Source organism: Chanos chanos, chromosome 9, assembly GCF_902362185.1.
Source record: "Chanos chanos chromosome 9, fChaCha1.1, whole genome shotgun sequence".
Taxonomy (NCBI): Eukaryota; Metazoa; Chordata; class Actinopteri; order Gonorynchiformes; family Chanidae; genus Chanos; species Chanos chanos.
The window spans coordinates 3959517-3981434 of NC_044503.1; the positions used below are offsets into that span (position 1 = coordinate 3959517).

Consider the following 21918-nt stretch of genomic DNA (forward strand, 5'->3'; position numbering starts at 1 on the left):
CTTAAAAGTTGTTGCAGACTCAATACTGTTGCAGCTTCCAGACATGGTGAAAAATACAAGCCCAAGCTCCAAAGTCAAAGATTTCGTTTTGTATGGCGCGTTATAGATTCTCTCTGTGGTTAGACCATGTCTGAATCTTTCATTCATGTGTTTTTTCTAGATTGTCTAGTCGTGTTTCTTACGTCATTGAATTTTCCATCAGGGACGAAGTGTCTCTTTCTCTTTCTCTCGCTCTCTCTCTCTCTCTGTGCTTTTTTGTCCATCTGTCTGACTGGGCATGTCGTTGTAGGAACAACCGTGTGTGGTACACACACTCCAGTTGGTGGTAAACATGGTGAAAAAGGGAGGCAAGTGTGAAACGACTCCTGGACAATGCGGGAGCAGTGGTGAAACTGTTCCAAGAGTCTTCAGTTGTAACTGAACAAATGCTGCTGCAGCATGCTCTCATTGCTGGGTTAGACTATTCTGCCAGCTGGTCCAGCACTTACAGTGAGACCGCATGCCTTTTGTAAGAGAAAGGACACAATCTGCCAGGTGGAAACACGCTCGGACAATCTTTTCTCTCTAACTTAAGTTGATTAGGTAGAACATGTTTTTTTTCCTCATTTAGTTCTCAGAAGTGCACTTTGTTCACCTTGTTTACAGTAATACAGCTCGAGATACATTAAAGGCACTAGAGTGTACTATCTGCAAAACTGTCAAAGTCAGTAATGCGTTCCCCAATCACCTGTGGTGAAGGCATATACAGAGAGAGAAAAATAAAGTGGGTGAAACATTGAGCCTTGAGGTACTCCGGTACTGTGCATCTCACAGACACAGTCAGCTGACCTAACAAAGTATTGTCTCGCAGCTTGAAACGAGTATAGGATGGAATCAAAAAAGGCTAACCTAATGTTCAAGTGAATGGGTTTAAATGCTGATCTGTAGTGTCAGTTGGTCCACCCAAATTAAGAAGCATAGGAAGTAAGAAACAACTGACAGCATTATGTAAGCTGTTATGTTACACTGCCCCTGTATAGATTACACTCCTTACGCTGACCTTGTGTCACACTGCCGTTCCAGGTAAAAACCTGTTTGGTTTAAAAAAAAAAAAAAAATTGATATTTTTACATACACCAAAGAAGGTGTTACAATGCCTTTTTTGTTACTAAATACATTGTTTGTAAGGTGGGTAGTGTCTGGTATGGGCATATGGCCAATGATGTATTCACGCATCACGCACCATTAATTCACGCACCATTAAAACTTTAAACGAACAAAGAAAAATAAATCAACCAACAAAACCTTTCAGACCTGCTTCTCTAGTGATTAACCATAATTTATTATAATGAAATGTTTCCAAAATATTTGCCTTACTGTTGTACGAAAATTCAGGGCATTACAGAAGGTGAACTGACGTCTACAGCGTGCAAGTTTAAACGTGATGTCTTTGTATGAATTTCAATGCCTAATGACTGCTTATTTGAATTTTCACAGATTCATAATAACAACAACAACAACAATAATAATAATAATAATAATAATAATAATAATAAAAGAAAGTGAAAATGGCACATGCAAAAGTTGGAGCTTACATAACAATATCTCCTTTTGCATTGATATTAGCTCCCAAAAATTTCCTGTTAGGGTTTGAGTCTTTATACTGAGGCTGTCCAAAAATCCTCAAGCTCTTGGAAGAACACAGTAAAATAAAACTTATGAATATCAAATAAGGTGCATTTATGGTTAATCCCTATTCGCAGTCATTTTGTCAAATTCATTGTATTCGCTTTTCATATACTGAAAAATTATTGTACACAGTGAGGCTTTTGAAGAGCGAAGATTTTTTTTACTCAAATCTTATATCTTCACCTCGTCAGCTAGAGATGTTGAACTGGAACAAGACCTGATCTGAGATTAGGGCAGGGTATGTTTGTGAGTTAGGATTGATAACCTCACCTTGTCTGATGACGAGAGAAGAGGACAAAAGGCTTGATGAGATGTCCCAGATGAGCTGAGCAGTGCCGGACTGTGGTACAGTAGGTTGCTGTCTGATTTAGTTCTGATTGGACTGAAGACAGAGCTGCTGAAATCTACCAAGTACCTTCAAGAGAGTGAAGAGATGAGTGCCTACATGCTGTATATATACCCAAGGAGGAGGGAGAAGTGACAGACCTGGGTAACTGTACACAGAGTATGTCTGCTCTTTCTTTCTTTCTTTCTTTCTTTCTTTCTTTCTTTCTTTCTTTCTTTCTTTCTCCATCTATCTATTTATTCATTTGATGTGAGGCGATTTTACTCTGTCTCTATTTTGAATACATATCTTGATATTTTGCGTTTTTTTCACTCCTGTCTGTTGGTCAGTTTTGTCTATCTGTATGTTTATTCTCACTGTGAACTGCACTGGGGTTTAAATACTGTAGGGAAGGTGAACTGTGAATATAGCTCTAGCCTTGGAAACTGAATCTTAAAGGAATAAATTCCACTGCATTGGTCACTGTGGTGGATGGATTCTTTTTTTTGTTTTGTTTTGGATTTAGTGTTGTCTTTTCCACATAAGCTGTCTTAGAAATGAAGTAGTACTGTATACATGAATATATGAATAGAATGATTAGCTCCACTCAATATTGATAAAAAGTATCAGGTTATCAAGTTACTCAGCATAAAAGGTGCATTAAAAGGGGAGGAAGTACAAGTCTTGCCCAACAGAATGGTTATTACACAACTATCCACATCACCCATTTCCTACAAAAACCTGCAGTCTCACATCTCAAAGTCAAAATTAAGTTTGAATATATATGTACAGAGAGAGAGAGAGAGTCCTGTGCCACATATACTTAAATAAGTAAAACTAAGTGGCCCCACATAAACTTCTTATGATGTAATAAATCCTCAATTATATCATAAGACGTTTAGCCCATGAAATATTTTGTTTTTCTTTCTTTCTTTTCTGATACCAGAATCACTGTTTTTACATGTTGCTATTAATGTGATACTAGTGCATATTCCACGTGCCACAGCGAGACCATTTGCGGATTTGCATCTCATCCTAGTTGTTTCCTGCTGTTTCTTCCTCTGTGTGCACTAGACAACAGAACTTTAGTGCTTTTCCCTTTGAAACTTTATTCATCAAAATCTTTTTGACATATTCCAGGTACATTTGACTATGAATGTAAAACATGGTTTGAATACTTATTTAACAGATAACCCAAAGGCATCTGTGAAGCTGCAGATAACAGTAAGACTGGACACATACTTTAATTCAACTCACAAAAAATGTGTGAATATTGCTTAGGATTTCATACAGGAGTAGGAAGTTTAGTCAGGTAGGCTAGCCAAAACATTAACGTGAAATGGTATACTTACATTATGAAGCAGCTCTGAAAATGGATGTCACTGAATCTCCATTGAAGTTATGACCGTGCATACAAAGTATGCAAAAAGTCTGTGTAAACTGTGCAGTGTGGGGTGTGGTAAGGCTATGGGCCCTACTTCTTACCTACTTACAGAGATGCTGAGGAAAACTATGAAAGAAATGCTGCTACAAGCTGCTATAAAGAAGAGGTACATAAAATATATGAGAAACATTATTGAAAAATCAGTTGTAGCTTAGCAAAAACAAGAAAAATGCATCTAGAAAGAACTGTGGCTGCGTGAGACGTTGCTTAGAATTTGGGTTTCAGACGGGTCTACTGCTTCAGTGACCCCACATTAACAAACATTATCTGAAGATTTGCAGTGTACAGTGCCCCATCAGCATTGAAAATGACTAAGCTCTATACGCAGTAGACAATTCGTAGAGGGATGAAGGGGGTATGCAAAATGACCAAAATGCATCTCTTTTGTTAACCTGCCGTCCCCCTATATACTCTTGAGAGTAGTGTCAGTGGCCATTGGGACATCCCCCCCTGTTAAAAAAGTAACAAAACACCTACTGTCTCCCAGATATTCAGAAATCAATCAATCAATACATTTCACCCTTCATTAAACCAGCCATTGCTGAAACCATTACATTGTGTGACTTCATCTGTGCCAGAGACCTGGGGGGAGACAGAGGCTATTGCCGTGTGACGATTATCAGATCAGGACATGAGATGACATTTTAACTCAAAGAAAGATACAAAATAAGGAAGGTACCCTGGCAAGAACCATTCTGATACGGTCCAGGACAGCACTGGATGAATGATTGGGCTGCAGCAGGTTGTATTAACTGATCAGAAAATAGCAAACAGCTGGTACATTTTATCTTAGATTGGACACCCACAAGTTCATGTGGGAAACATTAGGATCACATATTTGTTTGCTTTTTTAAAATCAGTCTCATATTTTCAGGCCAGTAAAGCAAGGAGAAATGTTATGACTGAGAGAACTCATAGGACTGATAACTACAGTGTGTGTGTCTCAAACTCCGGTCCGCGAACCGGCGGCGGGGCGGGGCAAGGAAACTTCCAGGTCCCAGCTCCCTTGACTGAACATCTTGCTTTGAAATTAGTATTAATTGTAACTGCCGGTGTGCCAGTCAAATTGTGCTCGGTGCTTCTGTCACTCGCCAGGTGAAAATAATGGTATTTTATTCAAGACGCTAGAATGTTAAGCGTCCCCGCCAGCGAGAACTTGCTTAAAATGTTACTGTTTTCACCTGGCGGGTGCCAGAAACACCGGGCACAATTTGACTGGCGCAGTGGGGTGTTTTGAGGACCGGCAGTTTCCTGTCGCGGACCGGCGCCTCATAGTTTGAGAAACGCTGGAAACTGGGTCTAAGGTTTAAATAATAGCTAAATAATATTTAAATTATATGTTAAACAGTCTGCATATCGAGAAAAGCTGCCCATAATCTGGAAATGATTAGGCAACAGTAAATCTCTTTAATTTTCTATGAGAACCTTGTAAGACACTTAATTATGGATTTTTCGACAGCTTTTGAGAATTATTTATTTATTCTTTAACAAATTTAGGATTTAAAAAATGGTGGTTGTGGGAGATTTTCATTTAAAGACAAAAGTAAGGAATTGCTAGGAAATCGGAGCGTTCCTCCTCTGTTCTTCTGTTCAGCTGTATCACCGTTACAACTGATGATACATTATTTTTAGGCACGCTGGCATGTCAGCGGTGGTGAGATTTCTTCACAGCAATGATTCTAGTCGAGACGGTATGGTGAAAGAACTTGGCGACAGATTATATCTATAGCTGAATGTTGGAAAAACTAAAGATGTGCTTTAAGTTTAAACTTTAAACAAATAAATGAACTCAAACTTCAAGTCAATAAACAAGTAAACAACCATCACTTGCAAAATAAGCATTTAAACACGTTTCACTAATAATTTGGATAGTCCCACTGTCCACAATCTCTTGAGAATCCTCCTTTTTGTGGCAGCAATCCCAGTCAAGGTGAGAGAGGCTAGCATATGCTCTCTCCAGTCTCTTCGAAGCCAGTGACTGCATTTTTTTTAAGTGCCGTGAGCTGCTTAGCTTCTCCAAGAGACCAAGGAACAGCAGATAACTGCAGCTTTGTAAGTGCCTGGCCGGCAGTGGCCACTGGTAAGTAGTGTGAGGTAGAGGGACCCCATCCAGCACCATCTCCGCAGGGAAACACAATGCAAGTGCAGTCTCCTCGATTCCACAGCTTCCTCAACTACTGTGGCTCAGCTGGGATTCGAACCGTACATCTAAGGTGTGAGACGCACCTCTGCACTATGACACAGCCTCCTGAATATACCACCGTAAGGGTTTTTAGAATGGGAGTCAAAATTTATATACATCTTTGGACTTTTATATATATATATATATATATATATATGTACAAGAAATGGAGCTTTGATGTGAATGGGAACAAGAAAAGGATACACAATACTCATACTAACTAGCACAATACTAATACCTCTTTATTTATTAATTTTCTTAAAATTCATTTCTTTTGGCTTTCAAATACCAAGAGTAGAGAGGAATTGAGAGAAATGTGCATATCTGAGTGAGGCATATGGGGAACACAGCAGCCTGTTTGTACTATGTAGAAGCCAGATGTTGCATAAAACCCCAGCTACACAGTGAAACAGTAAACCTCCTCTTCACACAGACCTCAAGAAACAGACCTACCGGGGCTGAAACCCTGCAGGCCGAGTATAAGAGAGATTGAATGAAATTGAAACAAGTGTTGATAATGAGATGGGGGGGCGGGGGGGGGTGATGAATTTGAGGGTGAATAGAATTGAACAGAATAGAACAGAACAGAATAGAATGCAATTAAACTGATTCTCTGGTATGTATTTATTAGAAATTCTCTTTGTAGTTCAGTTTATTACATGCACATGAGGAGAATGGCATGACTGCAGTTATAAAAAAAGAAAACCTCTTACATGTACTAGTATGTTGTAGGTGGGCGTGGTCATTATTTGGTATTTGGCTGCTTTCCCTCCTGACAGCTTATGTTTAAAGCCCAACTGTTACTGTCCAATAGACTGACACTTCTAACCTGAGCTTTTCTGTTTTTGAAAGAGGCATCATCATAATTACAGATGAATTAAAAACCATAACACAGTGAGTGTACTTTTTGCCAGTATTAAGATCCCTCTGTAAATGTTAAAACTTCTTCATTGGCAGTTTTCTCCCTGGAAGCTCCTTAGGGGCAGGGCAGCCTAAATCCTGGGTTTATACCTATGCCGTGCTCAAGGATTAATGTACTGCATCTCTTCACTTAAATATCAGCAATGCATCATGGAACTTGCAGTTTGATTTAACCGCTTGCTTTGGTTTCATCTGAGATCTGGCAACTCAGCTTGGCTACTGGAACTACAGTCTCACTGAAATTGCAGAGAACTTGATCCAAGATTCGATCTCAAATGACTTTGGACTTTGCGCGGAGCCTAGATTCATACTCTACTATTAAATATCTGAGAGAGATTAACACTGTGTAAAAGAATAAAATGTTTCATTGGTGTCATTTTGTAAAGGAAGACATGCTCTGTTTCTTTGAAGTGCATGCTATTAGGTTGAGCAGATAGAGCTTTAAGACAGACTGTTAATGCAAATTCAATTCTGTTTTATTTTTCCATTTGAATGTTAGGTAGCGCCGAATTGGCCTGGCAAGTATTTTGCAATCAATTGTTTTACATTGAAAGAAGATGCACAATGAACTTTTTAATGGGTTTTTTTTGCTTTTTTTTTTTTTTTTCAAAGGATGCAAATAAGCTTGACTGTAAATGGTGTGTGTGTGTGTATATATATATATTTGTGTGTGTTTCAGTACATATGGTGTAAAGGTGTGTGTTTGTGTGTGTATATGGTAAGTGTTTGAGTATATGGTGTGCTTGTGTATGTGTTGATTATGTGGTGAGTCTGTGTGAGTGACCGAAGCAGTGCGGGTTCCGGAGAAAGCAGTAATACTTGGACCTAAGTACTCTTAGGAGGGGTACTGATTGTGAACGAACACGTTCCAGCATTACCAACATGATCCACAGCCACAAACTCAACACTCTCCTCACAGCAAGAGGCCGAGAAGGTGACCAAGGTCTGCGTGTCGGTCACGGTGCTGGTTATGTTGCCGTCAGCGCCGCGATGGAAGATTTTTTCGATGCCCGTCCCGTCGCCGTCAGACATGGCTAAAGAGATCTCCCATATGGGACATTTTGGGCTCCTGTGTAACTCAACGCATGTAGGCGGCTTCAGGTCTGTGATCTACAGAGAGTGAAAGAGAGAATAACTGATCAGAATATTTTTCATTCAGTTTGAATAACCTGATGAAGGCATTTAGCTTGCTTTGCTTTCTTAACACTTCTCTGTTCTGAGTAGTCCAAGGGACAATTTCCATATGTTCTCATTTGGTTGTACTGAACACCACTTGCAATGCATACTTTGCATCATGTCATATTTGTGAGAAGACAGTATCACATGCCGATAACATGCAGCACTCACACACAGAGCTGCATGATGAGGTAACGTATTATGCTACTGACAGTGAGAACTTTCAGGCCACAGTAAAGTTTTCAGTTGCTTAAAATCCTGGGGAGTACGTTTGAATAAAAGTCCATGTGGGATCCTGATCGCACATTATACTGTAACGTGCCCTCACAACCAGTAGTGGTTCTAGCCTATATATGACGCCCAAGGCAAACCCCTCCTTCAGTCCCCAGGGTGCCCACTCCAACAAGGTTAACTGACCCACACGGTGACATGATACCACTGATGTGATGTGCGAATGGGCGATAGAAAAACGATCGCACAAATGGCACCAACGCGAATTTTTTCGTGCGAGGCCCCCTGTGTCGCCCCCGAACAAGACGCCACCCCCCATGACGCCCACACGTAAGTCTGGTGCTGCTCACAACAGTTACCACTGTAGTTATACATTAACAAAATATTTAATACCATACATTTCTATATCTCATAGATATCTCATTGTACTGCTCTATTCCAGTGCACAAAACTCCAAATTTGAAAGATAAAAATGCTTTTGGAAGTTTGGGGATAACCACATAGCAGAGTAAATGAACATGAAAATATACCCTTCAAAATGAGTAAATGCACATCGGTATCCCAGAAACACCCCTGTTATTCCACCCAAACTGTCATGTAAGCCTTCACAAGGTCACACTGAGAGAAAAGATTATCAGTCATCAACAATGTTTTAGCAAAGTATGCAGAAAATGTGCACTGCAGTACTAAAATACTAAAAGAGGTTTGGTATCAACATCAGTATCAATATCAGTAATACTGTCCATAAATATATTGAGCATCGGATCAAACTGTAAATATATGGTATCACTCAACCCTAGTTTTAAGACTATACGTGCATGTGTGTTGATGGCGTGATCTTTAAATGATATCGATGTTACACTCAAAACAGGAAACTGTCCTTGTAAAACACATAGAGTCAAGATTTATGAACATATGACTGAAACTATCTGATTATTCCAAGTAATCACCAATCGCATGCTTTTGAAGGTGCTCTTTTTTTTTCCTTCCCCCCCATGTTTTTAATTGTGTAGTGCCCCTCAATACCATGCTCATGACGGTCGTGTGGACGATGGCGTAGTTAGACTGCCCTGTTCCAGTCGATTCCGCCACTATGGTTATGGTGCAGGCGGAGCCTGATGGAGTGCTGGGAGAAGCTAAGAGATTCAGCGTACCCGTAGCACTGCTGCCAGCAGCCAATGTGACCGAACTGCACACGTAAAGACACATGCATCAGACAGTGTGACATGCAGAGACAGAAGTGCATAAGCACACAAACATGAAGAGAAACTGAGAGCGAGGAAAGAGACAAAGATGTATTATAAAGATGTATTACAAATTAATATACGATCAAATTCGCTTCGTTAGCTACTTGGAGTACAGGTGTCTTCTGATTTTCCTTTAACTATCTGATATAGGTGCAGATTTTACAGGTATTGTTTATTAGATTGCAGCAGGACAGGTCCACTTCAAGCTCCACCCACCTGGGTGTGAATGATGCCACAAAGTTCTGAGTGGCTCGAACTTGTATTGTAGCTGTACCCACATTCCCACTCGCAGTCACATTGAAGGGGACAGATAAGGGAACTCCAGGGTGAAGAATGAGAATCCTCTGCACCTAAAGGAACAAAGAAAACAAAGGAAATGACATGAACTCACAACAACTTTGCAGCTCTGTTTTTTCACAACTATAAAGAACTAGCCAAAATGTCCAAATCTCTTTTTAGTACCTGTACGGAGATCTGGGAAGCTTGGATCTGATTGGTTGTCTCTCGCTGAAACGAGTGTCCGTCACTTTTACCCCTCAGCTGCAGTGTGAACGGGCCGTCTGGGAGGGTTGGAAAGAAAGCAAAGAACGTCCCCCTGTCCAGCTCCCTTATGCTGGGTCTCAGTGTAGATGAGCCAGTTGCATCCAAGACTGACAGCTCTACTCCAGACAGGGAGTCAGCACCTACAACTCTCAACATGAGAGTCGAATTCCCCTCTGAACACACACACACACACACACAGACGCACAAACACACACACACACACAAAACACACACACCGAAACACAGAAACACATTAATGAACACAACAGTCAAACATAATCATGGAAAAAGAAGGTGTTGGGTGAGTCTGTCTGACTGTATGAGTGATGTGGGCGGGGCTACCTGCTGAAGGCCGTCCCTCTATCTCCACAAATCCAGGATGAAGGCCCTTGAAATGTCTGATGAATTTGTACAGGAAATCCAGCACACTGTGGCCTGCAAACACATCACAGCCAAGACAGCGTGACACAGAACTTTTCTTTAGGCTGTTGTTAAAGAAAGTTACACCAGGCAACTCCACAAGGCTGTGTGGTGTCTCAAAACACATGTAGATGCATCAGTCTCTCTGAGGGAGAGACTGACTTGGAGGGAATCGGTCTCCTCCCCCCGCCCTTTCCACACGGGAGTCCCACAAGGTTCGGTACTTGGTCCGCTCCTCTTCTCTCTCTACACCAGATCACTCGGTCAAGTTATCTCCGCCCATGGTCTCTCTTACCACTGCTACGCTGATGATACACAACTGTTCTTCTCCTTCCCCCCCTCTGACTCTGACTCTCCTGGATGTCTGCTAACCACCTCAAACTCAACCTGGAGAAAACTGAGCTTCTGTTCTTTCCTGCTAAGAACTCCCCTAAGATCGACACTGCAATCACCATCGAGGGATCTGTGGTGTTCCCCACCACAGCAGCCAGAAACCTAGGCGTAACCCTCGACAACCAGCTAACCTACTCCGGACACATCGCGGCAGTCACTCGATCCTGCAGATTCTCCCTATACAATATCAGGAGAATCCGCCCATTTCTCACACAACAGGGGACCCAGCTCCTGGTCCAAGCGCTTGTCATCTCTCGCCTTGACTACTGCAACGTCCTACTGGCTGGCTTACCAACCTGCGCCATCAGGCCGCTCCAGCTCGTGCAGAACGCCGCTGCACGCCTGGTCTTCAACCTCCCTAAGCACTCTCATGTCACGCCACTGCTTACTGCGCTCCACTGGCTTCCGGTAGCTGCCCGCATCCAATTCAAGACGCTGGTACTGGCCTACCACGCAACAAGAGGCTCCACCCCATCATACCTTCAGTCCCTAATAACTCCGTATACCACTATGAGAACTCTCCGCTCTACGACCTCTGGTCAGCTGACGGTCCCCTCACTTCGGGAACCCGACAGCCGCTCCTCCCAACCACACCTCTTCTCTGCCATTGCCCCTTGGTAGTGGAACGACCTCCCTCATACAGTTAGGACTGCGGAATTCCTCACCATCTTCCGCAAGAAACTGAAAACCCACCTCTTCAGAACCCACCTATCCCCCTAAGCCTAACCCCCTTCCTTAAAAAAAAACAAAACAAAACCTTGTCTTGTATCTATGTTTGTCTAAGAATTCCCGGGGCGCAATACGAAGGAGTAAATTGACGCTCAGTCTTTTTAGCGATGTATGCTTATGAGGCATTAGGAATCCGACAGATGCACTGATTGTAAGTCGCTTTGGCTAAAAGCATCTGCTAAATGCTAAATTGTAAATTGTAAGGTGTTAACCCATGTCTCCCACAGTAACGGCCATGGGCAGCAACAACTGTCTTTCTGTTTGGACAGAGGACACTCAAATCTGCAGCAAATTTTGAACTGGAGGTTTACTGTCCTTCTGGACGAACAGTGCTCTTCAGGTTAATCTGGACAGTAACTATCGAAACCTTGGCAATATATCATTCAGTTAGGTTGATGTTAGCGACTTTATCTGTCAAAACTTCACAAACAGGGCTTGAGAGGTGAACGATTTCGAAAAAGTTGTGACGGAAGAAAGGTTTAAGGAGGAGTATTAAAACACTCATTAGATCCATGAAACTACATTCTCAGTGAAAAAAGAATTTAAAAAAACTGCAACAATCAAAAAGGGATCCAGAACGTGCAATCCACACATTCTCAACTTCATCTACGGTCATGTTGTCTGAGGGAAAGAACACTACCAGATTAAAGTTCAGTAATTTCTCCTCTGTGTTTTAAAGCCTTTTGTTCTTGTAAAGGAAGGCTGATTCTCAGAACTGTAAGGCTCCAGTTCAAGACTGACTCATTCCAACTGACTGGCACTTTGTATCCTGACTTGTATGATAGCATTTTTTATACATTTTACTATTATGCTTTATGGTTATGTTTTAGTTCTCATTTTTTAAACAACATGCAGTGTTTTCTTCTCAAGAATAACAAAGGATCAATGGACAACTGAAACAAGGTAAGATCTTAAAAAAAAAAGTGTAACGGTGGAAATCCATTGACTGTGGGAGAATCATGAAGGACTCTAAACATGGACCTGAGTGACAGACTTTACCTAAGGGGAACCCCTCAGATCTGGATTTCAGTATTTTTGTAAGGTAAACATAGGATTCTCCTTACACACATATACCGACATGAATAGTTGGACACGGTTTGCTCACCTATAACTCTGATGTTGTATGGACGGGTGGATCTAATGCTGATTTGCCATGTTCCTGTTTGCTCCGTCAAATGAACAATGTGAAGATTTCCCACTGCAGATATCTTCCCCAAAGGCCCTGATTTCACTGTGCTTTCCTGACTCACACCTAGGAGAACAACGCATGTCGTTTTAAAGTGTCTGGTGTGTGTCTGTATGTGTCTGTGCACACATTTATATGTGTGTGTGTGTGTGTGTGTATGTGTGTGTTACCTGTGGGGCTCTTCAGAGTAAAGCTCACAGAAAACCCAGTGACATAAATGGACACATTGTGCACTGATGGATCCACCAGGAATGAGAAAGTCTCGTCCTTTCCTGGCTCCCTGGACACCTGAAACAGGTTTACCTACATGGATATAGAAACACAGCCAAGTAAGAACAAAGAATTAAACAGTAGGCTGTGTTTTGTTGGTGGATATGTGTATGTATATTTGTGTGTGTGAGAGAGAGAGAGAGAGAGATCAGTACCAGTGAAGAGGAAACGGCATCCAGTATAATACCAGTGGCTAGAGGCAAGGTGCTCTTGGACACCTCAATGGCCAATCCACCAGATAGTTTGGCTAGTTTCTCATACAGTATGTTTTCACTGTTTGACAGTGCACTCCTCTTTCTTCTTCTCGACAAGATATTAGTTAGCAGGAATGATACCTGTCAAATACACACACACACACACACACACACACACAAACACAAGAAATGGCAATAAGCAATCAGAAATTTTCTGCCCAAACATTAACTTGTCTTTCTGCGGATGGTGGTTTTAAACAATATCTATTAATGCAATTGCTAGAGTCTTGACCGAATGTGAAACAAACTGTAAGTTTAAACCCAAAGTAGCTTCACTTCGTTTTGTGGTGCCTCTTGTTCCACAACATGCTGACTGGTTCTCAATGTCAATTCCATCTGACTGCGGTAGCATTTTAAGACAGGTGAAAGTGACCATTTGAATCAGTTTTACCTTTGTCTTGGTGCTGTCAATGAGAGAACGGACCGCCCCTTCTAATTCTGTGTCCTTGGCAGGGGCATCAGTGAAAAGGTAAATTTCAGATGAAGGAGGTGCTGTTGTGAGGGCCAGCTGAATGAACGCACACACACGCACACACACACACACACACTCAGAGATGATATATACACATGCACAGTAATTGCAAATATGTTCCTGACAAACTTACCTAGCCGGAAACTACCACAGTATCTCAAAGGTCAAACACGCACGTGCTGGTACCTGTAGTCCGGAGAGACTTTTCTCAGGTTTGTCTCCACCTCCATTCACAACAATTTCAGCCAGCATCTTCTTAAATTCCTCCACATTAGCGGTACTCGTGACTGGTCCCACACCTACACACGCAGACACAAAACACAGCAAAAACCCACTGTTTTACACCAACGTTCAAAGCACCTCCACTGAAACTACAGCAAAACAACAATAAAATGTGTAAACACACACACACACTCACTCACACACACACACACACACACACACACACACCTGGATCATTGAACAGGGCAAGGATATAGAGAGAAGGTTCATCATTTGTTCCTCGTTTCTTGTCGACAATTTCATTGGTTAGTCTTCGAACCTCAGCTATATCATCGCGCATGCTTCCTGTGGTATCGATCACAAAACACACGACAGAGGAACGACTGATGCCCAGCATCCTGGAAAAAAAGAGAAGGTGATGGGGTTTCATCAGAGTAATTAAAAAAATACTTTTTGTCTGAATGGTACAGGATATTTGTTACTTGGTTAAAGACATGGTTCAGTCAAGAAAGTCTGAACCATAATCAATTGCTTTTTACGTGTTTTGGTATTGGGTTAGGCTAGATTAGAGGAGGGGTCTTCTGAACTTTTGTTCTCCTGCAATTAAATTAAATTTGTTAAATCAAATTACTGTCATGAATTTTCTGAGATGCTTTTCAGCAGACTTATACATATTTACTAGGGGTGTGCATCTATCCCTTCTAAGACGATCCGATACATATCCAGATACATGGGCTACGATACGATTCAGGGACAATACATTTTAATACGAAACGATTCGGTGCACTTCAATTCGGCGCGATTCGATACGATGTAATCTGATACAGTTAACATTTGTTCAATGTAGAAATTAATTTTCCATTATTAAAATTAGCCAGTTGTATAAAAGTAGCACTGCTTACCTTCAGACAGAAATATTTCATAAAAGACCGGGGAATCCCAAGTATTTTTGTTACTTTATGGCACGGGGGAAATGGAAGACGAATCATTCCAGAATTACATGTCATTGTGTTCATTACTTTTCCAACAGACAAACAAAAAAGACTTACTGTATGAACAAACATTTTAAGTCCTTAGCAATAAAACGGGATAGGCTATAGTTGCCGTGGTTACTTTAGACCTCGCCGAGTTGTGCTAAGTTCTGGCTGGACATAAATATCCGTGTCTTTGTATTGCGTGATCTTGTTTGTGATAGCTGCACTAGCATCCACAGATCCCTCGTCGCCCGCGTAGGTTTCGTCATGCCGTCTCACAAGGTGAGTGGTACGATTTATCGAGCTACCGCTGTAGTCGCTGTTCTACAGACCTTACAAATGACCAGACTTCCAATTTTACTTACTTCTTATGAAATCCAAACGTCTTCCACATTTTAGATTTTATATTTGATGATGCGCTGTAAACCGTATCGGACGTGTTGTTCTTGTTTTCACCTTGCAAGCAAGGCTAATGTTTCCCTAGTATACGGTAAAAAGTCAACGTGAGACGCTGTGCAGATTTATTAGCGAATGAGAGACGGTCATTATTATTTTGACAGTAACATGACTTGTAACGTTAGACCCGTGAGCCTTCCGCAGTAGCTCAATACTAAAGTAAAATTAGCAAGCTTCAGTCAGCCGATTCCTAACCTTAGAATCGGGCCGGTTCATGGTTCATTTAGACCGATCTAGGTGTCCGCGTATCGATGTAGTTGCACCTTTAGCGTTAAAACCGGTTTCGGATTCCTTCTGGTGAATCGTTATACCCCTAGTATTTACCAATTTTCTGTTGTTATTTTTCATATTTTAAAATGCAGTAGATCTTCAGTGTGCAACTTTTGCTTGCCAACTGTATGAAAACAGCTTTACATACAAATGTAAACACCAATAATACCCTGTTTTGTCCTGCCCTCTGTGAGAACCAAAGGGAACAACATGAGAACATCATCAACATGATTACACATCGCTCAAGAGACCCTGCCCTGGCTAACAATACTGTGGGCTGGAGTCCTCCTGGGAAACTGTAGTATCCATCGGCTTCTGCTCCAGCCCTGCACAGAGAAGCCTCATTCAACTAATCAAGGTCCTGTAAACCACAAAATATTAGATTCATGTGTGTTAGATTATGTCTGGACTAAGATCCTTCAGGGGGACTGCAAGCAACAGCGAGTATACTGAACAAAATCATGTCGGTACTTTGATGACATGTTGTTTAGCACATTCGAAGCCCAATAGTTAAAGTTATGATCTGAAAAGAAACTCAGTTTGCAACTGTGACACGGTACGATCCCAAAAGTTGTCCATGAACTACTGGCATCACGGACATCAGCGCTAACACTGAAGTATGACCTCATACGAGACAAAAGCTAATGCAGTTTGTTTACTGCTGCTAATGGCTTCAGGAGCAGGCAGGACCATTATGTGGAAAAGGAAGCGCTTTACAACACACTGCAGAGATTCACCTTGTCCATAATGATGATAAGACAGACAATGTTCATTCCAAAAATGGCCCTAGCATCTCATCCCTGTCCAGAAAAAGCAAGGTGTGGTGTTTCTTTAACATATGCTGAGGGTATAGATGTTGAAGACTGGGTCATTGCAATGAAGACAGACCTCAGAATATGGCACATTTTCAATGAACTGTTCTCCTTTACAGTGTTATGGGACAGTAACAAAGCCAAGTCAAAACAAGAACTACTTCATTGTCAATGTCACCCATGAAGAAATATTTGAAGTCTTTTCAGGGGGCCTGAAAAAAAAGGAACTTCTAGCCAGGGTTATTATAGTTAATGAAAACTAAGACTAAAACTAAAAAAAAAAAATTTGTTAACTGAAATGAAAATAAAAATGACAGTTTTCAAAAACAGAAAAACTAAATAAAAACGACAATGAACAATGAAAAACAAGCAAAAATGAAATAGAATTGCAGGTAAAATCAGCTTCTTTTTCATTTCCCCCTAGATGATTTGCACTGTGGTAGCTGTGTGTACTTTAAAATTTATTCCTGCAGATGCCCCTGCAACCAGTCACAGGAGAGCATCCCTCCCCCTATCCTATCTAGCACCAACCAAGCTCGAACGAGATTTTTTGAAAATGGCTAAAGTTGCAGGCAGTAAGTGGCGCAGTCCTATATGGGAATACTTTGACTACAACCCCATTGTAGACAAAAGTAAATGTGTTGTGACGTAAAAAATGTCAGGTCTTTGAGTAGGCTGGCAAACAGGCTACTGTAAAGTAATCTGTCACATGTTTCAAATTTATATCATTCAACATAACAGCACTATGCCTTTCATGTTTCATTTCAGTTGTCCAGTGTGTGGTCCTAGGCTTGCTTTATGAAAGTAAATATGGCCCTCTGGAAAAAATGTTGCACACCCCTGGTTTATGGTGTACAAGAATAAAAACTGTATGATTGTTTATTAAAGGCCATTAATGGCTTTGCAAAATATGGGACCTTTAATAAGCAATGGTTTTGTAAATCATATGTGATGTTATACATTCTTTCATCCTGCCTTTTTCAGCTTCTATAAACCAAGGCCTTCCTCATAATATCTGAAAAACTAAAACTAACACTAAAACTAATTAAAAACGAAACTAAAACTAGTCAATTCCTTGAAATGAAACTAAACTAAAACTACTTAATAAAAACTACTACTAAATAAAAATAAAAACTAATGAAAATTTCAAAACTGTAATAACCCTGCTTGTAGCTAGTAACTGTCATATACCTTACCTAATGATAACTGGGCTTGAATTGTTATATAAATTGTAATCAATGGAAAGTGCTCACATCTGACCTACGGAATAATCATTATTTCATCAAACTTGAGGTATCTGCTCAAGGCTAATTTACTTGGCTCTCATCTACTTGCCTCCTCCTCTGCAGGTATTTCATAACACACATCTGGGAAAATTACCAGAGAATTGAAAGATTTGGCTTGGAGTACCATGTTACTTACACAAAGACATCACTCCTTGTCTATTAGCTGACATTATTCAATTACTTTGTTATAGTCGCATTTGTCTTGCATGTAAAGAGCATCCTGATCAGCAAGATAGCAAACTGGAAAGCAATTGGACTCAACCGAATACAGGCCTACTGGACAAAACACCTACCAGCTTGGCTCCTACAAGGAAAGATCTGTCTGCCCAGGTAGGATAAAGAGAGGGGCACAACCCCTAGCAGCTATCACCTAGTCATATGTCCATCAACAACATAGAAGCTGCTCTCTGGAATGATAGCCAACAGCATCACTTATCACCTGCAGGAAAAGAACCTCTGCACCTATGAGCCAAAAAAGAAGTAAGACCTGGAAGCAGAAGGACAAAAAAAACAGGTTGTGATGGTCAGAACAATAACAGCCAACACCAAGTTACGGAAGACCAACATGGAAATGGTGTGGATTGACTACAAGAAGGCCTATGACAGTGTGCGACACTCCTGGATTCAGAGAATCACTTAGATTGCACAAGATCCACCCGGGGATAACGCAGACGATTGAAGGATCCATGATATCCTGAAGGACTCAGCTGACACGTAATGGCAGGGAAATGAGTTCAGTGTCAGTCAAGACTGGCATATACCGTGGCAATCCTCAGTACTGTTCTCCCTGGCACTCAACCCTTGAGCCAGCCACTCAAGATGTCTGGTCTAGGGTACAAACCAAAGTCTGGATGGAAGATACAACACCTAAAGTACATGGATGACATCAGGCTGTACGTAATATCAGCAGATTAAATTGAGTCCCTGATCCAGACAGTGAGGACTCTCAGATAACATCAAGATGAAGTTCACACTAGACAACTGTGTGAGGCTCACCACCAAGCATGGCAAGATCACCAATACTGATGGAATAAAACTGGATGAGGGATACATCAAGGATGAGGATGAAGAATGGCTACAAGTACCTTCAAACATGGCCACATCAGGAAAGCCTGTTACAAGAGGTCAAGAAGATAGTCACAAGCACGTACAAACATCTAATGGAGCAAATCCTGAAGTCTAAGCTCAGTTGGTGGAACAAGATCCAAGTGATTTACAGCTTTGCCCTCTCAGTAATAAGCTACACTGGAACAATCATCTGATGGGCCTGGGAAGAGGTGCAGAGACTGGACTGAATGACAAGGAAACTGACAACCATGCACGAATCCCTCCATCCCGAGGCAGACATCCACCGACTGTATATGACCCAGGGCCAAGGAGGAACAGGCCTCTGAAACATGGAAAAAAAAACACTGACAGAGCGGAGGAACTCAGTCTGCCTGAATACATATGGTCCTCGGACCAGAATCTGGACACAACTGTCCAGACAATCCACCTAGGAGAAGTGAACAGGAAACCAGACATAGGAGCCAAAGTGTGGAGAGAGATCAAATGGAAGACACCATCAGGACTTGGAGAGACGCGACCCTGCATGGGCAGCTTTGATGCTAGGTGCCTTCCCCTCACAGCCCTGGGAGTAATTTTGGTAACTGGGAGCTACTGACTGAATTTTATTTTTCAGTTTTCTAACCAATTACTGTGTCACACCCCTCTGTCGTCACTGCTGTGCACAACATGTTAATAAAAATTAGACGTTGTACAGATAAGTAAGTAATGACAAAAAACTATCTATCTATCTATCTGTCTATCTATCTATCTATCTATCTATCTGTCTATCTATCTATCTATCTATCTATCTATCTATCTATCTATCTATCTATCTATCTATCTATCTATCTTTCTGTCGGTCCACATACTTCAGAAACCGATGGTCCCCTGCTGTGTTCCGAATATTTCGCAGTAGGTCAACAGTGGCATCAGTGGCTAGCTTTGCAGCAAGATCATGAAGGTCAGATTCAGGGTCATCCTTGTGGATCCCAACACTGAATAAATCACCATGGCTACATTTACCTACAGTAAGAGAAAAGTTTAAGGTTACTGAAAGAGGTTAATTTGAATACAGGAGAGAATGCAGGATCAGTAGATGTTTTACTTCTCACCACATGATTGGGTGAGAGGAAATTAGATGAATTCTGATATGAACAGAATCAGACAGTAAAATGTGAGAAGAAAAGGAAAAAAAATACTGAGGAAAAAGAGGGGAGAGTGTTCAAAACTCTCGCTGAAATAACATGAAAACCATTAAAAGCTAAACGCATTCTCTCTCTCTCTCTCTCTTTCACATACACACACATACACACACACACACACACACACACCTACACCTACCTCAACCTCCTTCAAAAAGTGGTTGTGCCACTGTGTGTGTGTGTGTGTGTGTGTGTGTGTGTGTGTGTATATATGAGAGAGCGAGGAAGATAGTCCTGTACAGTACCTGCTGGTTTGGTGATTCCAAGGCTTTCATCATACCCTGATGTAAGTATGTTAGACTTTAATATGTTTGGAAGGATGAGGTTCGGACAAACAAACTCTTCACATTTCCTGCATGTCGGGGTGTCAGGATCTGAGAGAACCAGAGATTTGAGACATTAACCAGAAAACACACATCGACACATAGACATGTGCACACATGAGCACACACACACACAAGCACACGCACTCACCTGCAAGATTTTCCATAGGGAGGTCTGGTCGTAGTAGACTGGCATATGGTTTTGTATTTCCCAACTCAACCCAGTTACTGTGACTGTAGAAATCCTGAAATGCATCACATTAATGATAAACATCACATTATATTAAAAGAAATAAACAGACATTGTGTGTATGGGGGGGGAGGGGGGGCACTCGAAGAATATCTCCTCTGATTCACCTGAAGGGTGTGGCTGACGGCACCTAAGGTCCGCCTCGCCGCTGCCATGTTGTCCTCTTGTAGGCTGGCTCTAATGCTGACCACGCCCTCAGTGATAAGGTTACGTGCCTTGATGAAGGCCTCATCGCTGAAGTGATGGGGGGCGCTGTTGAGCAGGTTTGTATCCACCAGAGTGTTTGCAGTGATGATATCATCCAAGAGCTCCCTGAACCTAGCAGCTGACACTGCATTGCTGCCTTCTAACGCTTTCAGACATGCATCGAGCACCTTCTCCGCAGTCTGTTCCACCTGTGACACACGCACGCATGTACAAACACACACAGACACACACGCACACACACACACACACACACATACACAGAAACACACACAAATTTGTACTCATATCCTAGTGGGGACTTCCCATTGACTCCCATTATTCTGTAGCTAAACAATACTAACACGCATGTACAAACAAACACACAGACACACACAAACACAGGAAAGATGCTGTTGTATGTAGAAACTAAAAAATACACTGGTTAAACTTCACGACACACACACGCACACACACACAAGTTCTTACGGGTGGAGTGAAGTCCTTCCCCTCTGCAGTTGCTACTGCCTTGCATGACTCCACCGCCTCTCCCAGCAGTGCTTCTTCAGTGATATCAGTGTGCGATCTTGAGTCAGATGTTACCCGTGTGGGATGAAACGCCAGCCCTTGGCCAAGTAGCACAAAGAGAAGGGCCAAGCTATATCTCATCTTAACTAAACTATACCCTGAATAGGGGGAAAATACACACAAGTTAAATACAGTCTTAAAAAGTGAAGTTGACAAACATGACTAAAAAACAGTCACTTTGAAACAGTGTGACTTTGAATGCTTAACCAAGATAAACAGGGACATGAACATTGATGGGGAAATAGCAGAAGTGGAAGACATTCATTATAAACTGGATTGAACTTTCATCCGCTAAAATTATTACACAACGCATTTATCCTCAATGTCTTTTTTCAACAAGGAAAAAAAAAAAAAATCCAAGCGCCCTCTTGGACATCTGTGCATCCATGTGGTGTAGCGTTGCTATTGGATGAATAAAGTCCCTATTCTTTGTAAAAGTCTCCCTGCCTCACTGCACATGAGGCATGAATTGCTGAATGACACGCAAAATCTTTTCAGTCAGAGTGCGGAAGGAATGGAGGCCAAAAGCAACATGCCATTTCAGTATTTTGCTAAAGCTAGCATCACGCAAGACATGGGCAGGAATACCTCCAACAAGACCAGGTAGTTAATAACAGGGTCACCTACAAGTATTCTTGTTCCAAATTTGGCTCATTCGTATCAGATGGGAAACATTGTGACTGGATGAGCAAACGGCACCATGACCCACAACAGAAAAAGAACCCAAAAGCTTTTCCCTCAAAGAAAAACACACTAATGTACACTAATACACTAGTTATTAACAATAATTTAATTATGATGAAACATTTCCAAAATATTTGCTTTACTGTTGTACGAAAATTTA

General features: G+C 41.5%; 1 protein-coding gene across 1 annotated transcript; it reads right to left on the reverse strand.

Moving 5' to 3' along the window:
* Positions 1–7365: 7365 nt before the first annotated feature.
* Positions 7366–21155, reverse strand: LOC115820645 (von Willebrand factor A domain-containing protein 7-like). Its single transcript, XM_030784282.1, has 16 exons — positions 20976–21155; positions 20411–20698; positions 20205–20298; positions 19976–20104; positions 19398–19551; positions 13912–14081; positions 13648–13760; positions 13381–13497; positions 12891–13070; positions 12636–12768; positions 12385–12531; positions 10080–10172; positions 9657–9853; positions 9411–9544; positions 8974–9136; positions 7366–7650 (listed from the first exon to the last, which is right to left on the reverse strand). The coding sequence occupies exons 1-16, from the start codon at positions 21153–21155 to the stop codon at positions 7366–7368; spliced, it is 2577 nt and encodes an 858-aa protein (XP_030640142.1).
* Between the last annotated feature and the right edge of the window lie 763 nt (positions 21156–21918).

Bases quoted from the DNA above. Each gene is read 5' to 3' on its own strand.
- LOC115820645 (XM_030784282.1), bottom strand. From the start codon at position 21,155: ATGAGATATAGCTTGGCCCTTCTCTTTGTGCTACTTGGCCAAGGGCTG. The intron at 20,105-20,204 runs GTGAGTGCGTGT...TGGTTCTCTCAG, and splicing joins CCCTATGGAAAATCTTGCAG to ATCCTGACACCCCGACATGC. The intron at 13,071-13,380 runs GTAAAACTGATT...TGTATTTGACAG, and splicing joins TTGACAGCACCAAGACAAAG to GTATCATTCCTGCTAACTAA.